General features: G+C 39.5%; 1 protein-coding gene across 2 annotated transcripts in view; it reads right to left on the bottom strand.

The window, feature by feature from the left end:
* Nucleotides 1-10868: 10868 nt before the first annotated feature.
* Nucleotides 10869-16077, bottom strand: part of LOC109986319 (multidrug resistance-associated protein 1-like) — a 29134-nt gene continuing 23925 nt past the window's right edge. The window contains exons 21-30 of one of the 2 annotated variants that reach the window (XM_065965907.1): nucleotides 15634-15841; nucleotides 14719-15029; nucleotides 14429-14628; nucleotides 14055-14181; nucleotides 12933-13034; nucleotides 12576-12722; nucleotides 12238-12396; nucleotides 11836-12002; nucleotides 11423-11617; nucleotides 10869-11289 (exon numbers count right to left, since the gene is read on the bottom strand). In XM_065965907.1, the coding sequence (XP_065821979.1) occupies nucleotides 11181-11289; nucleotides 11423-11617; nucleotides 11836-12002; nucleotides 12238-12396; nucleotides 12576-12722; nucleotides 12933-13034; nucleotides 14055-14181; nucleotides 14429-14628; nucleotides 14719-15029; nucleotides 15634-15841 (1725 nt within the window). In that variant the 3' untranslated portion in view covers nucleotides 10869-11180. Of the gene's footprint in view, nucleotides 11290-11422; nucleotides 11618-11835; nucleotides 12003-12237; nucleotides 12397-12575; nucleotides 12723-12932; nucleotides 13035-14054; nucleotides 14182-14428; nucleotides 14629-14718; nucleotides 15030-15633; nucleotides 15842-16077 lie in introns of those variants that run through there. The other variant, XM_065965908.1, reaches the window with a different exon arrangement.

Below are 16077 nucleotides of genomic sequence, written 5' to 3'. Positions count from 1 at the left end.
GTTTGTTGTTTCTGCAGCCTTCTTGGAGTTTAATTGATTTTGAGCCTGACTTGTAATATTTCTGTTTTGTAAAAAAAAAAAAAAAAAAAAATTGTGAATCTAATATGTTTATTTAATTTCTGATTTTCTTTATTTTTGTGATCAAGGCAGTTTTTGTTCACTTTTGTGGCAAAAAGGTTCTTTCATTGTTTGTTTGTTGTTAGTCTTAATTGTTTTTTTTTCTTTTCATGGGGACAAAAGGATAATATCTTCCCCCTGACAAAAGCTTTCAATGAATCCCATACTTTCACAGACTTATTTTACCCAGTGTCCTTTTCTTCTAGGAATAATTTAATTTTGTTTTTCAACTGAGTTTTAAATTTTGGGTTACTTAGGATACTAGTATTTAACCTCAACAATGTTCTTCCTGGACTATCACCAATATGTACATTGCAGGAGAGAGGGGCATGGTCAGATAAATCAGTACATCCAATATCCCAGCTCAGCATTCATGACGATCTCTCTTAAAGGCAAAATATAGTCTATTGTTACACCCCGCCACAGGCGTCCCTATGTGGCTAACAACAAACCACACATTGACCCATTAAAAGACACTTAAAGGGATACTTCACCCGTTGAAACATGAATCTGTATTGATATTGGGTCATATATGTAGTAGGAATGTGAAATAAATTTTGAAGTTGGTGCCTTCTTGACCAGGAAAAGGCAGAAAGTGTCTTTTTGGCTCATGTGGATGAAAGACTCTAAATCCCAGAATGCACAGCACCGCAGACCACTCCCATTAAGGTCACATTCCAGGGAGGACCATCTTCAGGATTCAGCAGATGTTGCCCTTGAGCACCAGCATGAAACCAAAACAACTCGCGGTGCATTGTTGTGTTAGCATGCTAATGCTAGCGATCTTTATTATGCTCGTATCTTAACACTGCATGTAAATTTACACAAAATGAGCGTGTTCTAGAAACACAGTTAAGCAGTGAGTACAGTATGCTATTCTTCTTTTCTCTAGTCCCTCAATTAAACAACTTTTATTCGCGAGGGGAGGAGTCAGCCGGCCATCCGGGCGATGTAAACAAACTGAAAATATGACTCGGAAAACTCTGAAAACATCACAGACAGTGGGACTCGGGTGTTACACCCATTGTAGACAGTCATGACTCATAGAGTTATTTTCAGAGGATATACTTGATTTATATTATATTTAAGTGTGAAAAATCGGATATAAAGCCATTAAGAAAGGGGACAGTGCAAATGAATAAAACACATGATTATACATGGGTAAAAATACCAGAATTAGCCAAAACGCTACTTTTCATCTGTAGTCCCCATAGCAACCACTGCCATCAGTGTGTGAATAGGTGTAAATGGGTAGGTGTGACATGCTGTGTAAAAGCGCTGTGAGTAGTTTGAAGACTAAAAATGCGGTATATAAGCTCAAGTGCATTTACCATTTACAGTGGATTTTAGGGAGGCTCTGTGCCAGTCACTACAAACACAGGAAAGCCTTCAGATGAAGCTAACGGACCTGGAGGCACACTCAAGGCATAACAATGTCTGCATTTATGGCATTCCCGAAGGAGCTGAGAAGGACAGCATCCAGCAATTTGTTAGCAACTTTATCAGAAAAGAGCTGCAGCCGGCTGCTGAAATTGACCTAGGAATACAGCAGTGCCACAGAGCTCTCGGCTCCAAACCGCCACAGGAGACGCAACCCAGGTCGGTGATTGTTTACTTCCAGGAGTATAAAACTAAGAAACTGGTGTTGCACTCCACATGGTTTTTCCACGGTGAGAGGAGGATTTATTTTGACCATGACTACCCTGCAGAGACGCTTGCTCAGCGATAAAGGAATACGATTTCAAACGCCACCACCGGAAGCTCCGAATGTTTTTCCACTCCGGTAGAGTTTCCTACAGGTTGGCAGCTGGGAATGATTTTCGTATGGAGAGACCTTCACCCAACAGAAAAACAATTTACATTCTTCTCAGTGAGCCATAATGTTCATTCAAGAATTGACTACTGTTTTTACTTATAACTCAGACAGACATAGACTGAAAGACTGTAGAACAAGGATCAGAGACATCTCTGTTTACTCAGCTGTTTATTTTACTTTGCATCTAGACATGAAAAAGAAAAACACTGGCAGCTTAATACAAGTATCCTGAATGACAAAGTATGTAAGGAATACTTACAGAAGGAATTTAAAGATTACATGGATAATAACAATAATGGGGACATATCGCGAAGTGTTTTATGGGATGCTGCTAAATCAGTGATCAGAGGAAAACTGATATCCTATACATAGAAAAAAAGATTTAAAAAATAACATTTAAAAATCTTAGAGAAGGAACATAGTGAAGGGGGGAACTCTAATATATTAAACCACAAGGTTAAAAATAAATAAACAAAATATACTGTCATGATTTGGTTTTGTATTTTATATTTCCCCGCTTTATCCCAGTGTTCCTTGTGTGTTAATGTTTCCTAGTGTTGATGGTTTCCTAGTTTTGTCTTCAGTGTTTTCTGTTTTATTTTGTCATTTATTATCTTTGTGTATCTCTGTGTTCTAGTGTGTTTTGTTAGACTCTTGAGTTCTGTGTGTCTTTAGTGTTTCATGATTTATTTTGTATTGTCCTCAGTGTTTCTGGTCTTGTGTTTCTCCCTGCCTTGATTGCCCTGATTGCCCTCACCTGTGTCTTGTTAGTCTTACCTGTGTTTGATTACCCCTGTCTATTTAGTCTCTGTGTTCCTTCCCTCGTGTTGTCAGTTCATTGTATGTTCTAAGTAGCCAGTGATGATTGTTGCAGTGTCAGTTTTTGCTCGTGCTCCTGTGTGGCTCCTTGTTTTTTGATCCCTGTGTTTTTTGTTGAACTTTTGGAAGCAAGTTTTTGTTTGCCTCTGGTCTTTTTGATTATTAAATACTTTTAGTTTATTCTGCACTTGGGTCCACCTCTCCTTTCCCACTGTTCATGACATATATGAAGAGGAATTAAAGAAAAAAGCTAAATTTGCCAAGCAAAGGTATTGAAAAAACACTTGTGAATTTTTCCAATTCAACTTTTTTATTCTGATAGAACACAATCTTAATGTTGTATATTTATTGTCTTCTGACTTCAAACTTACATGATTTAAAATATTTATTCTCAAAAACAACATACTAACAGGGAAGTCAAATCAAATTGGGTCAATTATATAGAGTAAAATAACTATATAATTTAAAACCTTGCCCTCCCTAAGATAACTTTTGTCTCTATATCCATAAATGAAACTTTTAGACTGATAAGAAAGAGACTTACAAAAAAAAGGAAACTATGCCAATGCATTTAACTGATAAGATGTCAAGAACAGTGTCCCTTTTCATTAAATGTAGCTTTAAAAATGTATTAAATAAATTGTAATTTATTGTGGTAAATATTTTAGTTATTACACACTTTCTAATCAATTTGATAACAATAAAACATATTTAATCATCATTTTTAAATAAAAACATGACACAAACAGCATTGACATTGATGGTAACAGAGATGACGTGCATAACAGAGTTGACCACCCATAGTTAAAAGACCAAAAAACTATTACACATTCACCTTAACTTATGGCTTAATTTGAACATTTTAAGAACATTTTATATACAGAAACATTTTTTAATCCTAAATAATACATCTGGGATATGAATATTTCATGAATCTGAATAATAACGGTGTGTGTCTCGTACAATACTGACAGCCAAGAAGTAAGCCCAAAACCAGTGGCAAACACAATAACAAGTCAACACTAACACTAGAACTAAGCCCATCATCCAAGCAGGGTTCTAAATTAACACATAAATGTTGCTCTTCAGTGGGGACATAAAGGCTGGGCTGGACAGCTTCCTCATCAACAAAGAACAGCTTTATAGAGGTCTGGGAACTCAGAAGACACTCATACAGCTGCATGGCATTTGGAATGTCTTTCCCTGCACTAACTAATCTGTCTGCTGTTCTTTTCAAAACCCCACCCACTCCATCTGGAGCTCCCTTTCCGTGACTTGCTTCAGAGAAGTTCCATATTCCTTTCTTGAAGCCCTTCTTGTACAAGTCCGTGCTCAACAAGTAGAAGTTGCCCTTTTGGCGGTATTGGGGACACGGTCCATCACAAAAAAATGAATGACAGTTACTGATGGGTGATGGGTTTTTATGTGGTCCAGAACAGGGGACAGGTGTGTCCATATAGCAGGTGGACCTTTCTCTTTTGATGCTGAGATGGATGTAAAGCACAAATGTTTGTCTACTTCACCCACATGAAGGATCCCAGTGTGTAGAGTTGCCTGCTTCTGAGAGGATGCAAAGTGAACTGCCTGAATCTCTGCTGACAATTTACATGCATAATTCTCGGAGAAATCAATGTGGCTCAAACACTCATGAGATTTCATGTTTTTCTTGAGCTCACGGTAGTGAATGTATTGTGTTTTGATGTTGAATTGATGTCTCATGAAAACTCTCAGCTGGCTTTGAAACATCTCCTTAAGGTCTCCTAGACAACTTTCCATCTCCTTTTTCACAGTCATTCGGACTGGTTGTGATTCTTTTTCACTGTCTTTGTTTTTCTTCCTACTTTCTGCCAGTTCAGTTGTCCACTGAGTGAACCTCGCCGGTGTTTCAGCATCATAGTCACAGCTGAACTGATAGACATTGCTTATGCATTTGTCACATGCTCCATACATGCTTTCTTTGCTTGCAGCGTCACAACTTAATGAGTTGGAAATGATTCCCAAGTCAGTTGTGTCAAGAAGCTGGAGAGTATGAAGAAAGGACGCATGAAACAGAAAAGTGCATATGACAGCTGACTTGATAGATTTTCAAGAAGGAATTTGTGATGTAGGTTCTTTATGGTATCATTTAGAAACCTTTTCTGCATTTTTGCTTTTCCTCTTGTGATTGTTTGATTTTTTCCTGCAGTCAAGCGGTTGACATCATATCTCAAAAATAATTATTTTACCTCCTTCAGGAGCTTGCTTTGGGTGCGTTTGAATTGTCCCTCCTATCTCCTTTCACTATCCACTTTACCTTAACCCCGGAAGCATTTAAGTGGCGGCCATGATAAGAGCCGTTCGAATTCTCTAAAAGTTAAGGAAAGGTGGGTCAATGCTTCCTTTATAACCTCTTTTAGCATAGGATACACTGGACCATCCTTTACGAAAGGAGATGAGATATGACGCCCCACAATTCCTTGCGGCCGCAACATTTAAAGCAAGTCGTGCATCCGACCGTTCACGGAAATGAACGATGATTGTAAAGTGACACAGATCATGTAATGGATAACAGATAAGGCACATTTTTATCCAGATGATGTTTTATTCAACATATTTCATTCACTTAAGAATGCTTTGTGCAGTTGTACATTTGTATGCTTAAAGCATTATGTGTAGGTTAAATCTTACATAAATGTAACAAGTGGACAGGAAGGTGATGGTTTCATTTTTGCTACTTGTAGCCTGGTAGCCTATATTAATTTATTTCAATCCCAACCTTGTGGTGATTAGTATTATTTCACCGGTAAGAAGGCACAGGGGAAAGTTTTTTAGTTGCGCTTTTAGTAGTCCATTTTCGGAACATTGTAGTTTCACCACGGCAGACCCACGTCATTAACCTCTGCCGGCCTGTCGCATTTAATGACGTCGCCTAGTGGAAAATGCGGTCAGATTGTCAGAGCGACGAGATCACCTTTCCTTATGTCCTTTATGAATTCTCCTAACATCTTTCCTTAACCTCATGACGTTTCCCCGGGGTTAAGGTAAAGTGGATAGTGAAAGGAGATAGGAGGGAAAATTCGAACGCACCCTTTGTCTGGATCTATATTTTCTTCTTTGAAAAGACAGGTCCCTTTGGTTTTTCTTTCCAAACCGCTTTCTTGAAAAACCAAGTGAGATCTGTGTTGTTTTCTGTAATTTGTAGTTTTGTATTATCTTTCCTTACACAATGCGTGATATCATCTGACGCACTCTCTCTTCTTTTGTGTCTTGATACTTCTTTCTTATATTTTCTATCAGCACGTTGTGATAAAGGAGAGTTCTTTGAATTTCTGCAGGGAATTTGTTTTCATGTTTTTGATCGAGGGGAGACATCTCTGGATGTGTTTCTGGTATTTTCGGACAGCAGTTGTTTTCTTTTTCAGCAAAATCTTAAATTTTTCTATTTCTCTTTGTAATTTGGTCTTCTCCCGTTTTATTTTTCTTCGTCCTGACCGCTTTTGTCTGAAATGATAAAAACACATTTGTATTAAAAGTGATATTAGTAGCCTTTTTCAATTATTTTTCCTTTCCTTTCAAAAAGTGTATTTTCCTTTTTTCATTCTTACTGTGAGTTACTGTGCAGTCATTCAAAATATTATGGAATCATGGACATATGCACTGATCTAACCTGGATGTCTGTTGTTCAGGGGCTGGTTCAGGACTTTGTGGTGGTGTCATCTCTACAAGTCTCAGCTTTCTTGTTCTGCACTCCAATACCTGCGCATTGATCTTTTCTCCCTTTCACCAAACTCTGCAACCGTGCTTGCATGCCCTGCAATTCTCCTTTTCTTCCATCTATTCCTGTCTATTTCCTGGCTCAAATTTTCTGCCTTCCTTTCAGGGTCGGCATCTCGCCGGGCCCTGTACTGCCGCTGCCTTTCAGCTGCTGAAAGATTCATCTCCCTAGAAGATAAATTACTCACTTCCTTATCCTGAAATTGTATAACACAGATGTACTTGTTGCAGTAAAATAACCTAGAATCAATAATAGTCAATAATAATAATCAATAATATAAATTATTGCCAAATACTTAAATGTGACTGTTACGTATCGTCAACTCTGTTACAATCAAATTGTTTAAAACATAAACAGAGTTGACAGTAACAGAGTTGACATTTTCCACCGTTTTGTACTTTTACTCCATATGCTAACCTCACACCAGATATCAGCTAACATTTCTTAAAACCGAATTGAATAGATTTTCATCATATATATATATATACTTTTGCAATTTACTGAGATAATCACTGAATATTAACACAACAGATTTGAGAAATAATTAATCTACTGTTGATGATTTCTCAACATATTACTAAATAATGAGAGAAGAAACATGGACCTCACTGTCTTCCAGAGGTTTCCCGCCACAGGAAGTGACATCACTGTGCGCTGGTCAAATGCGTTTTATGTGAACACTTTGGAGATTTAATGCAGTTTTATAACAGCGGTAACAGTTGACATGAACATACGTACAGACAAAAAAAATATATTTTTTTAAGTTAACTTTGAAATAATACAGAAATTTAATATTTCATGGAATTGATTTTAAGACTTTAAATAGAGTAAGCTCCTGCAAAAACTGCAGAATCTCCGGCGCAGAGCATGCCAGAGGATCTACCTGATGTTCCCTGCACCATGCCAGAAAGACCCTCCATCTGTGACCATAGAGCGCCCTCGTTGGCGGGGCACGAGCACCTTGCAGAGTTTGGACCTCTCAGGGTCCAGGCCCAGAGCCTCAGTCCCTGGCGAAAGGGATGGAACACAATGGTTGTCCAGCTTTTCCATTGATCTGCTGTAAAACTTGCAAAGCCAGATGCAATTCGTGATGGAATTCTTCCAACCTCATGTGGCACTTTGATGTTTTCCACCCTACTTTTAAGATCATCAACATTCTTTGTTGTCAAAATCCCATGTTCTGTCCAAAGTCGGAATACATGTTTTGCTGTTCCAAGAAGGAGGTTGTGATTTGGATCTATGACGAAAAATCAAATGGCATCATAGTAATTCAGCCGGAAAAATTCTGACCATCTTGCTCCCTACTTATGTTCAATTCTTTTCCGTTCTGACTTTGTTTTTGCCCACCTAGATAATCCAGCATAGTGTGTGTGTTCCACTGATGTACGTGGCACCCATGAAGATTGGTCAAATCCAGAGTAGTCCATTTTTGCACCAAATTCTTTCTTTGTGAATGTCTTCAAACACTTGTGGCACCCTGTAAGATGAAATAAATACAATGTGTTACAATCACACATAGTTAGACTGTGAAATTCAAGAAAAAAGACACAATGGTGGACAGGTAAATAGGCCATGAATATTTCAAATACCTCTGTATGCTCCATGCCCAACAAAGCCTCCACATTTTCAAGTTGCTGAGATGTCTGATGACAGACAAAGCAGAGCAGCTCTGTAAACCTGATAACCCGTGGGAGAGCCGTCTTCAATCACGATGACATGCCACAGTTGCTGGTGTTCATCAACCAAGGGGTCCAAGAAAACATTTATGTTTAAGTATGGCTCCTTTGGGCCAGGTATCAGTCCAACAAGACTCATATTCTCCTCCTTAAAACGATCTTCACGAGGTAAGTTCAAAATTACCAAGTAGATGGCCCCAATTGAATAAGGTGCATTTTTGAAGGGTTGGAACCAGTCCACATTCAGCATCACGGCCAAATTATTTGGCTCTGCTAAAAAAGGCTCACCATTAACATACTGAGAATCCTGCCATACCGTTCCATCATATACATATCCTAATACGTTCACTGGTATTTCCATCTTTGACCATTCTTCACATCTTTCTCTAAATCCAGGTTTTTTTTACGAGTGATGTCAGAGACTGTATAACACTGTTGTAACAGTAAGATCGTATTGGATAGACATACTCTGTGCCACTCAAAGATTTTGCCTTCCGTAGCAAGGCAGAGCCACACTGCCTCCTCAGAGCAGACCTCTTCTGTGGGTGCTTTTAGAATGGGACGTGGCTACACGTCTTGCACACCTTCTCACCATCCCGTCTGAGCACATAGGTTTCAGATAGCATGTATACCATCAATACATTTTGGGCAAACCACATACTGCAAGAAATTGTCCCAGACGATGCCTGTCCATTTCCTCAATGAAAATAAAGTATTTGGGATACTGCTTGAGAATGTGGTGAGTGAATCAACACAAAGGACATTACCAAGTATCCACATAAACTGTTTGATGCACAAAAGAAGTGATGTGACAGCATTGTCTGAAATTTTTTAAGGGGCTTGCCATGACAAAATCTCTATGGCCAGAATTTTCAGCAGCAAGTGTTCAAGTTTCACTTCCATGCCCCTCTACATCTTCCATGTGAGAATAGTCCTCACTTTAGCCCTCTTCAAGGCTTTCTACCTGATTGACCCCCTCAGCCACAGTGTCCTCCTGCAAATAATAATAAAGTACCAATACATTCCGATTATATTATGTCTAAAATACAAGCAGAGCACAAATACCACACATTATAATATGAAGTACAATATTAAAGTAGAGTAAAAGATACTGTTGTGGATAAAGGCCATAGTATGAAGGTACTCAAAAACTCACTCAAAAACTCATTAGCCAATGGGGACGCATTCCTCAAAAAGCCCATCCGCTTGAGAGGTTTGTGCCAGAATCGCAAGCAAAAGGTCAGGTAGCGCAAACGAGAAAGCTGACAGTGAGAGCAAAAGTCTGATCAGTGAGAAAGAAAAAAGAGGGAACTGTAAACAAAATGACTGATGATAAGAAAAGTAAAAGGCTGATTATTTACACGAGTACGCAAATATTTTAATTGCAAGTCAATTTTTTTGTTTCAGTGAGATTATATCTCTCAAAGTCTTGTTTTTGTTTGCCATTTAAGAAGTTTTGTTTGATTTTTTTGGCACAGATATAATTCCATAATGGAACAGGAAGAAATAATGTCTCAAGACCCACATCAAGTCAAAACATCACACCTTGTTGAAGAGCCCGACCCCGAAAAAGTAAGAAAGACATTTCCAGTAATGTTATATATAATGCCATTCAACGTTTAACACGCAAATTTGACACTCAGAATGAATACTTCCAAGCCTTGGAGTGGCAACTAAAGAAAAATACAGAAGCGGTCGTGAAAATAACTGACACTAACACATCAGCCCTGAAAGGGATAATAAAAGACGTGGGCAAGTTGAAGCAACAGATGGCCACTTTACAAAAATAAACCACAGAACTTCGTGAAGCATGCTTGGAGCATGCAAGATATAAGCGGAGATGGGCATTACGGCTAAATGGCGGGCCTGAAAAAGAGGGGCAAAACACCAGAGAGGTTGTGATTAAGATCCTGTCCAACATTGTGCCCTCTCAACCAAGCAACTACGAAAGACGGTGGACATCGTTCACAGACTTGGTCAGAAAACGAAAGCTGAGGACTTCCGGTGTCAAAACAGGAACCAAATGAATAACAATGCATCCTCAGAAAGACAAAGCAACATGTTGTTTGCATGTTTTTCTCTATATTCCCGCGGGATCTTGTAGTTCTCCTGTGATGTGTCATGGGTGCACCCCGCTGCGCTGACGTCCCAGAAACGGATCCAGTGTGAATGGGCGCGAGCCGTCCGACGGAGCAAAACCGTGGCGCTGACGGACCGCGCCGCGCATGGAGTATGTGTGAATTGGGTGTAAGCCTGACGCGGCGGAAATGTCGCGCGAGGGCACATTTATTGATTTCATTTAGGGAGAATTTTGATTGAAAAAGTTTTTTAAAAACTAAATTCATTTTTTCATTTTTTTTATTAAAAATTATTATTATGAACTATTATTCATTTGGGTATTTAATAAAAAGTCACACTCGGCCATCTTGAGCCCTGCTTATGACGGCCACTGGACCGAGGTACAGTACGGCCGGCGAGAGGGTTGCCCCCGTTACCGTACCGAAGACAGACCACCACCACACAATAAGTGGTCTTCCTGGGGGGGAGGGAGTGGGAATAACAGGGGTACGAGCATTTCCTGTCTCCCGCACAGTGGGACAGGTCCCCTTCCCCTATCCTAACCCATCCCCTTAACCTACCCTCATCTCTATAACCTAGGGTCCAAACTCAAAAACTCAGTCGTAACAGAATTTTACAGTTCTTTTATTAAACATTATTTTTTTATGACATAAAACAGACCTTAAAATTACCCTTATAAACAAAGACATTTCTCAGGTGAGCTGTATAGTTTAGACAAGTTATTGCTTTGTTCATTTTGAATTGTTTTTAATCTTTTGAATAAGGCAGCTGTGGTAAAAAAAAATAAAAAAAAATAGCAAAACATTAAACAAGCTCAAACAGATTTTCTGATGTTAAGGAACTTGAAAGACTGAACAACTAACTGAAAGTTAGTCATTATAAATCTGGATAATGTCTTTGGTTTGATTGGAGATGAGCATCAGGCTACACCAGCCTCTACACACATCTGATAGAAGTGACTGTGCATGTGGAGCAGCTGAGAGGGAGAGTCCATCTCTACAATGGAGCCTCTGTCCATCACGATGACCCTGAGGAAAGAGAGACAACACATTTGCAGTAACTGTTGATGTAAACAGTTATATTCATCTAGAAGTTAAACATGGAAAAACAAATGACAACTGTTCTCCTGGTGGAAAGGAAAAAATGCTTTTCAGATAGTACCGGCTGTAATCCATGATGGTGTTGAGGCGATGAGCAATGGTAAGGACTGTACAGTCCTTAAACTGAGTGCGAATGGTCGACTGGATCAGTTGGTCTGTCTTTAGGTCCACAGCTGCAGTGGCTTCATCCAAAACCAGGATCCTTGTCTTCCTCAGGAGAGCTCTGGCCAGGCACAGAAGCTGCCGCTGACCAAGACTACAGAAAGAAAACAAGTTAAATACATAATTTCAATAAACAATTAATAGAATTTAAAATAAATGAAATTCAAGTCAGAAATATTTTTTTTCAGGGTAAACTTAAAAATAATAAATAAATCTCAGAATCAGTCCGTCAATAACTTCATTACATCCACCTCTCACAAAATGTGAAGGGGGATATGGTAACTCTAGTCTAGGTGTGTTCTGTGGATCTACCTGAGGTTCTCTCCACCCTCGCAGCACTGATGGTTTAGTTTTTGTGGAAGTGCAGACACAAAGCTACTGAGATGAGCCAGTTCCAAAGCTTTCCACAGATCCTCATCTGAATAGGAATCAAAGGGGTCCAGGTTCATCCTGAGAGAACCTGAAAACAGAACAGGATCCTGCAAGAGAACAGAATTTGGTCTGTAAAACATTTAACGTGACCACAAAGAAACATTTGTGTTATTACCCAGTTGGACACAAGGTTAATTCAATTCTATAATTCAACAGTTACACAGCTTCAGTGACCACAAGTGTTTACTAAAAGTACTTGATACAAAGTACTTTTAGTTGAAGTGCTCACTGCCTGATGCACTAACTACACAAAGTACTTGAGGAGCTGACTGCAGTATTGACCTGGGGAATAATGGTAATTCTGGAGCGAAGATCATGAAGGCCGATATGAGCAATGTTGATCCCGTCAATGAAGATTCGTCCTTTTGCTGCCTCCAGAATCCGAAAGATTCCCAAAGCCAGAGACGACTTCCCAGCTCCTGTCCTCCCAACAATCCCGACCTGCACATTGGATTTTTAATCAATAAATATTCAGGTCACAATTAAAAATCATTAACTGCAGTTGTTGCCTAACTGACTACATTAGTGTTACATAAAGGTTTCCATATGAATTTGTGTTCTTTAATACAGTTTTTATAGCTTTGTTCTGAATATTTCTGATGACTCAGATAATTTCTTACCTTTTCTCTGTCCTGTATGTTGATGGAGATGTCGTTTAAAGCCCAGTCCAAACCTTTACGGTACTGTAGTCCATAGTCTTCAAACTGGATGTTTCCTGAGGTCGGCCAGGCAGTCGGCAGCAAAATGCCCTCGAGGGTCCATGCTGCCTGGTGGGATACAATAAATGTCCCACACACATCAGATCGGCAGATTTATCATCAAAAATCATGAACAATGTTGCCTGTTTAACAAAAGTAAAAACTCAAAACACTGGGGAAACAAAAGACAAATTTCTACATTCTTAACATTCAATAAAGAAGTTTCATAATTGTTGAACCAGGAGCTAGATTTAAATTAGATGTTGTACAGCAGCAGACCTCTTTGGGTGTCTCATCATACTCTTTCACTCTTTCCACAGACACAATGTTGTTCTCCACATCAGTCCAGGATCGAACAATCCAGCTCAGAATTCCTGTCACCTGAAAAACCACATAAAAAAACAAACACCATAATTTATCTGAACATTTCCTGATATGACTCAAGGGGAAAACATCATATCTGCAACTAATTGATTGGAGCAAAAAGGGCAGAAAAATCTCTGATTTCATCTTCAAGCAAAACCATAGATGGCAGTATCAGACTGCCATCTAGTACCACTATTAGGAATCTAGGAGTCCTATTTGATCAGGATATGTCCTTTAACTCTCACATAAAACACATTTCAAGGACAGTCTATTTTTACCTTAGTAATATGTATATCTAAAATCAGGCATATCCTGTCGCAAAATGATGCAGATAAAGTAATTCATGCATTTGTTACCTCCAGTTTGGATTACTGTAATTCTCTAGGGTTAGGGTTGGGTTACCCAGGTACCTACGGTCTCTAAATGTAATATGGGAGGTAGAGCTTCCAGTTATCAGGCCTGCTCGTGGTACCTACGGTCTCTAAATGTAATATGGGAGGTAGAGCTTCCAGTTATCAGGCCTGCTCGTGGTACCTACGGTCTCTAAATGTAATACGGGAGGTAGAGCCTTCAGTTATCAGGCCTGCTCGTGGTACCTACGGTCTCTAAATGTACTATGGGAGGTAGAGCCTTCAGATATCAGGCCCCTCTCCTTTGGAATCATCTTCCTGTCAGGGTCCAGGAGGCAGACACACTCTGTACTTTCAAGAATGGGCTTCAAAATGTCCTTTTTGAAAAATCTTACATTTAGGGCTGGAGCAGGTAGAGAGCAGCTCCTAGTTATGTTGCTATAGGGTTAGGGGATCTCATACATCAAGTTTCTGTCAATATCTCTGAACTGGGGTTTGTTTTAATTAGTGTTTTAAATACTGTGTTAATGCATTTGCTTTATTGGAAATGTTTTCTTTTGTTGAAGAAACATTCTTTGTTGGTTGTAATAGAAAAAAATGTCTAATTGATCATTTGAATGAATCCTTTCCATGTTTTAAACCATTTGAGTAGAAAGGTTTGAAAATAGTAAAACAAATTTTTAACCTGGAGAGAGTGTGACACTGCCAATCCAACGATGCCTGGGCTGAGTTCATCCCGACCTCGAACACACAGCACGGCTGCAGCCAAAACCAACAGATTCCCTAAAAACTCCAGATTCACCGCCAGCCATCTGACGGAAAGAGATCAAATTAATGAACTACAGACATCAAATTCTAAAATATTTGCATAACTGTATACATGACCTGTATGAAATACATCGGCCTTCAAACAAAGTACAGCTTAAGTATAAACATTTCTTTCCTGCTGTTTTTCTGTTCTGCTTTCACAACATATTTCTATGTTGTCATTTCTATATCTAATATAGTACATTAAAATACTTCTATTATATGTGTGTGTTTTGAGTAGATTAGGTAAACCTGGTAGCAACAAAGCGAGGAAAATACGCTTCCTGGTTGTTGTCAACATAGTGGGAAGCCTGCAGGACAAAGCGCTGCTGTTCCCCAAAAGCTCGGATGACGCCAGCACCCTGCACCGTTTCATTAAAGTGGCTGTAGATCGGTGAGCGACTCACTGCCTCCAACCGTCGCAGCTGACACGAAGAAGCCACATAGAAACTCTGGAGACCAAAATCATGAAGCAATTTAAGAAACATACGTTTAGGCTGAACCTTGAAGACAGCATGGTATCGTTTAGCAGAAGCGTTTACCTGTATGAAGATGTAGACAAAAGTAAGAGGGAGGAGCACCAGCCCCGTAAAGGGCGTGGCTAGGAGCAGAATGATGCAGACTTCCAGAAGCTTGAACAGATAGCCTAACATCATCTTCAGCCCGTCTGGAATCATGCAGTCGATGGCGTCAATCTCTTTGGAGAAGCGATTCAGGAGGTTTCCACTGGGTGTCACCTCAAAGAAAGACATAGGCGAGTGCAGGACGCTGTGCAGAAGATCAGCATGAAGGTGACGTGATGCAACAATACCACCCATAGCAATGGCGAGCGTCGTTCCAAACATGGCCATCCCTGAAACCAGTAAAGTCATCCAGATGCCACAAACTGGTTTAAATGGGCCAGTCCATCACACAGCTCACAGACGAATCAATTGATGTGTTTACCCAAGTAGCATGTTTATATAGTTTAAACATTTTAAAGATGAAATACAAGCAGCTTTTCTGAGCTGTCACATCATACTGAAATCACAACTTAAACCAGGACTCACTGAAATCACTCAGGCTATGAGCAACAATATTTATGGAGGTGGACATCAGAAGTTCTTACAAAATTCTTACAGGTTGGCTGGGTTTCGCCACACTGATTTGAGGTAAAATGACCCTCCAAAAGAATGTCATGACCACTGAGGTCTGCAGCATGCTATATTTCATGTAGTCTGGCTGATGCGTTCGTTGGGTTCCATTGCTTTGGGTGTGTATAAAATGTTTTACTGACCCAAGTAGCACCTTAAGAGCAGAGCCATCATTACCGAGTGGAGCTGTATTTTTATTTTGCAAAGATGGTAAAATGTATAAGAAGAGTGTTGCTGGCTGGATATTATGTTTTCTATGTTGTGTTGTCCTGTCTGTCCTTCAGTCTGACTCTCATTAATACAACATGAACACCTTTTACCCACCCTGTGTGAAGCCCAGAGCGGCAAACACGCTGAGTTTCAGCACATGGTCACTATGCGTGCCATTGAATGGCTGCTCGTCAGCCCACAGACTCAGCCAATAGCTGTAGGCCAATGAGGCTGTCTGTTGGAAGGCACAGAGGAAGACGATGGTCATGATGAAGGTGAGGCCAACAGTTCTGAAGTACTCTTGGTACACCTGCAGCTTCACCTGTTCACAGAAGAAAAAACTATTTAAAGTGATACACCCTATGAACAACACATCTGCAGAAGAAATCTAAAGAAGAGTGACAGAAATATATATATATGTAAATATATTTATTTTCCTTTTCTGAATTCATGATGAAAGTATGTTCTTTAATTCCTTTAAAAATACTCAACAACACAACTTAATGTTTGTTTCTGATGTGTCAAACTGCTTCTTCAGTGATTTCTTATTTTTGAATT

Source organism: Labrus bergylta, chromosome 17 (genome assembly GCF_963930695.1).
Source record: "Labrus bergylta chromosome 17, fLabBer1.1, whole genome shotgun sequence".
Taxonomy (NCBI): domain Eukaryota; kingdom Metazoa; phylum Chordata; class Actinopteri; order Labriformes; family Labridae; genus Labrus; species Labrus bergylta.
This window is presented reverse-complemented; position numbering and strand designations above follow the sequence as displayed.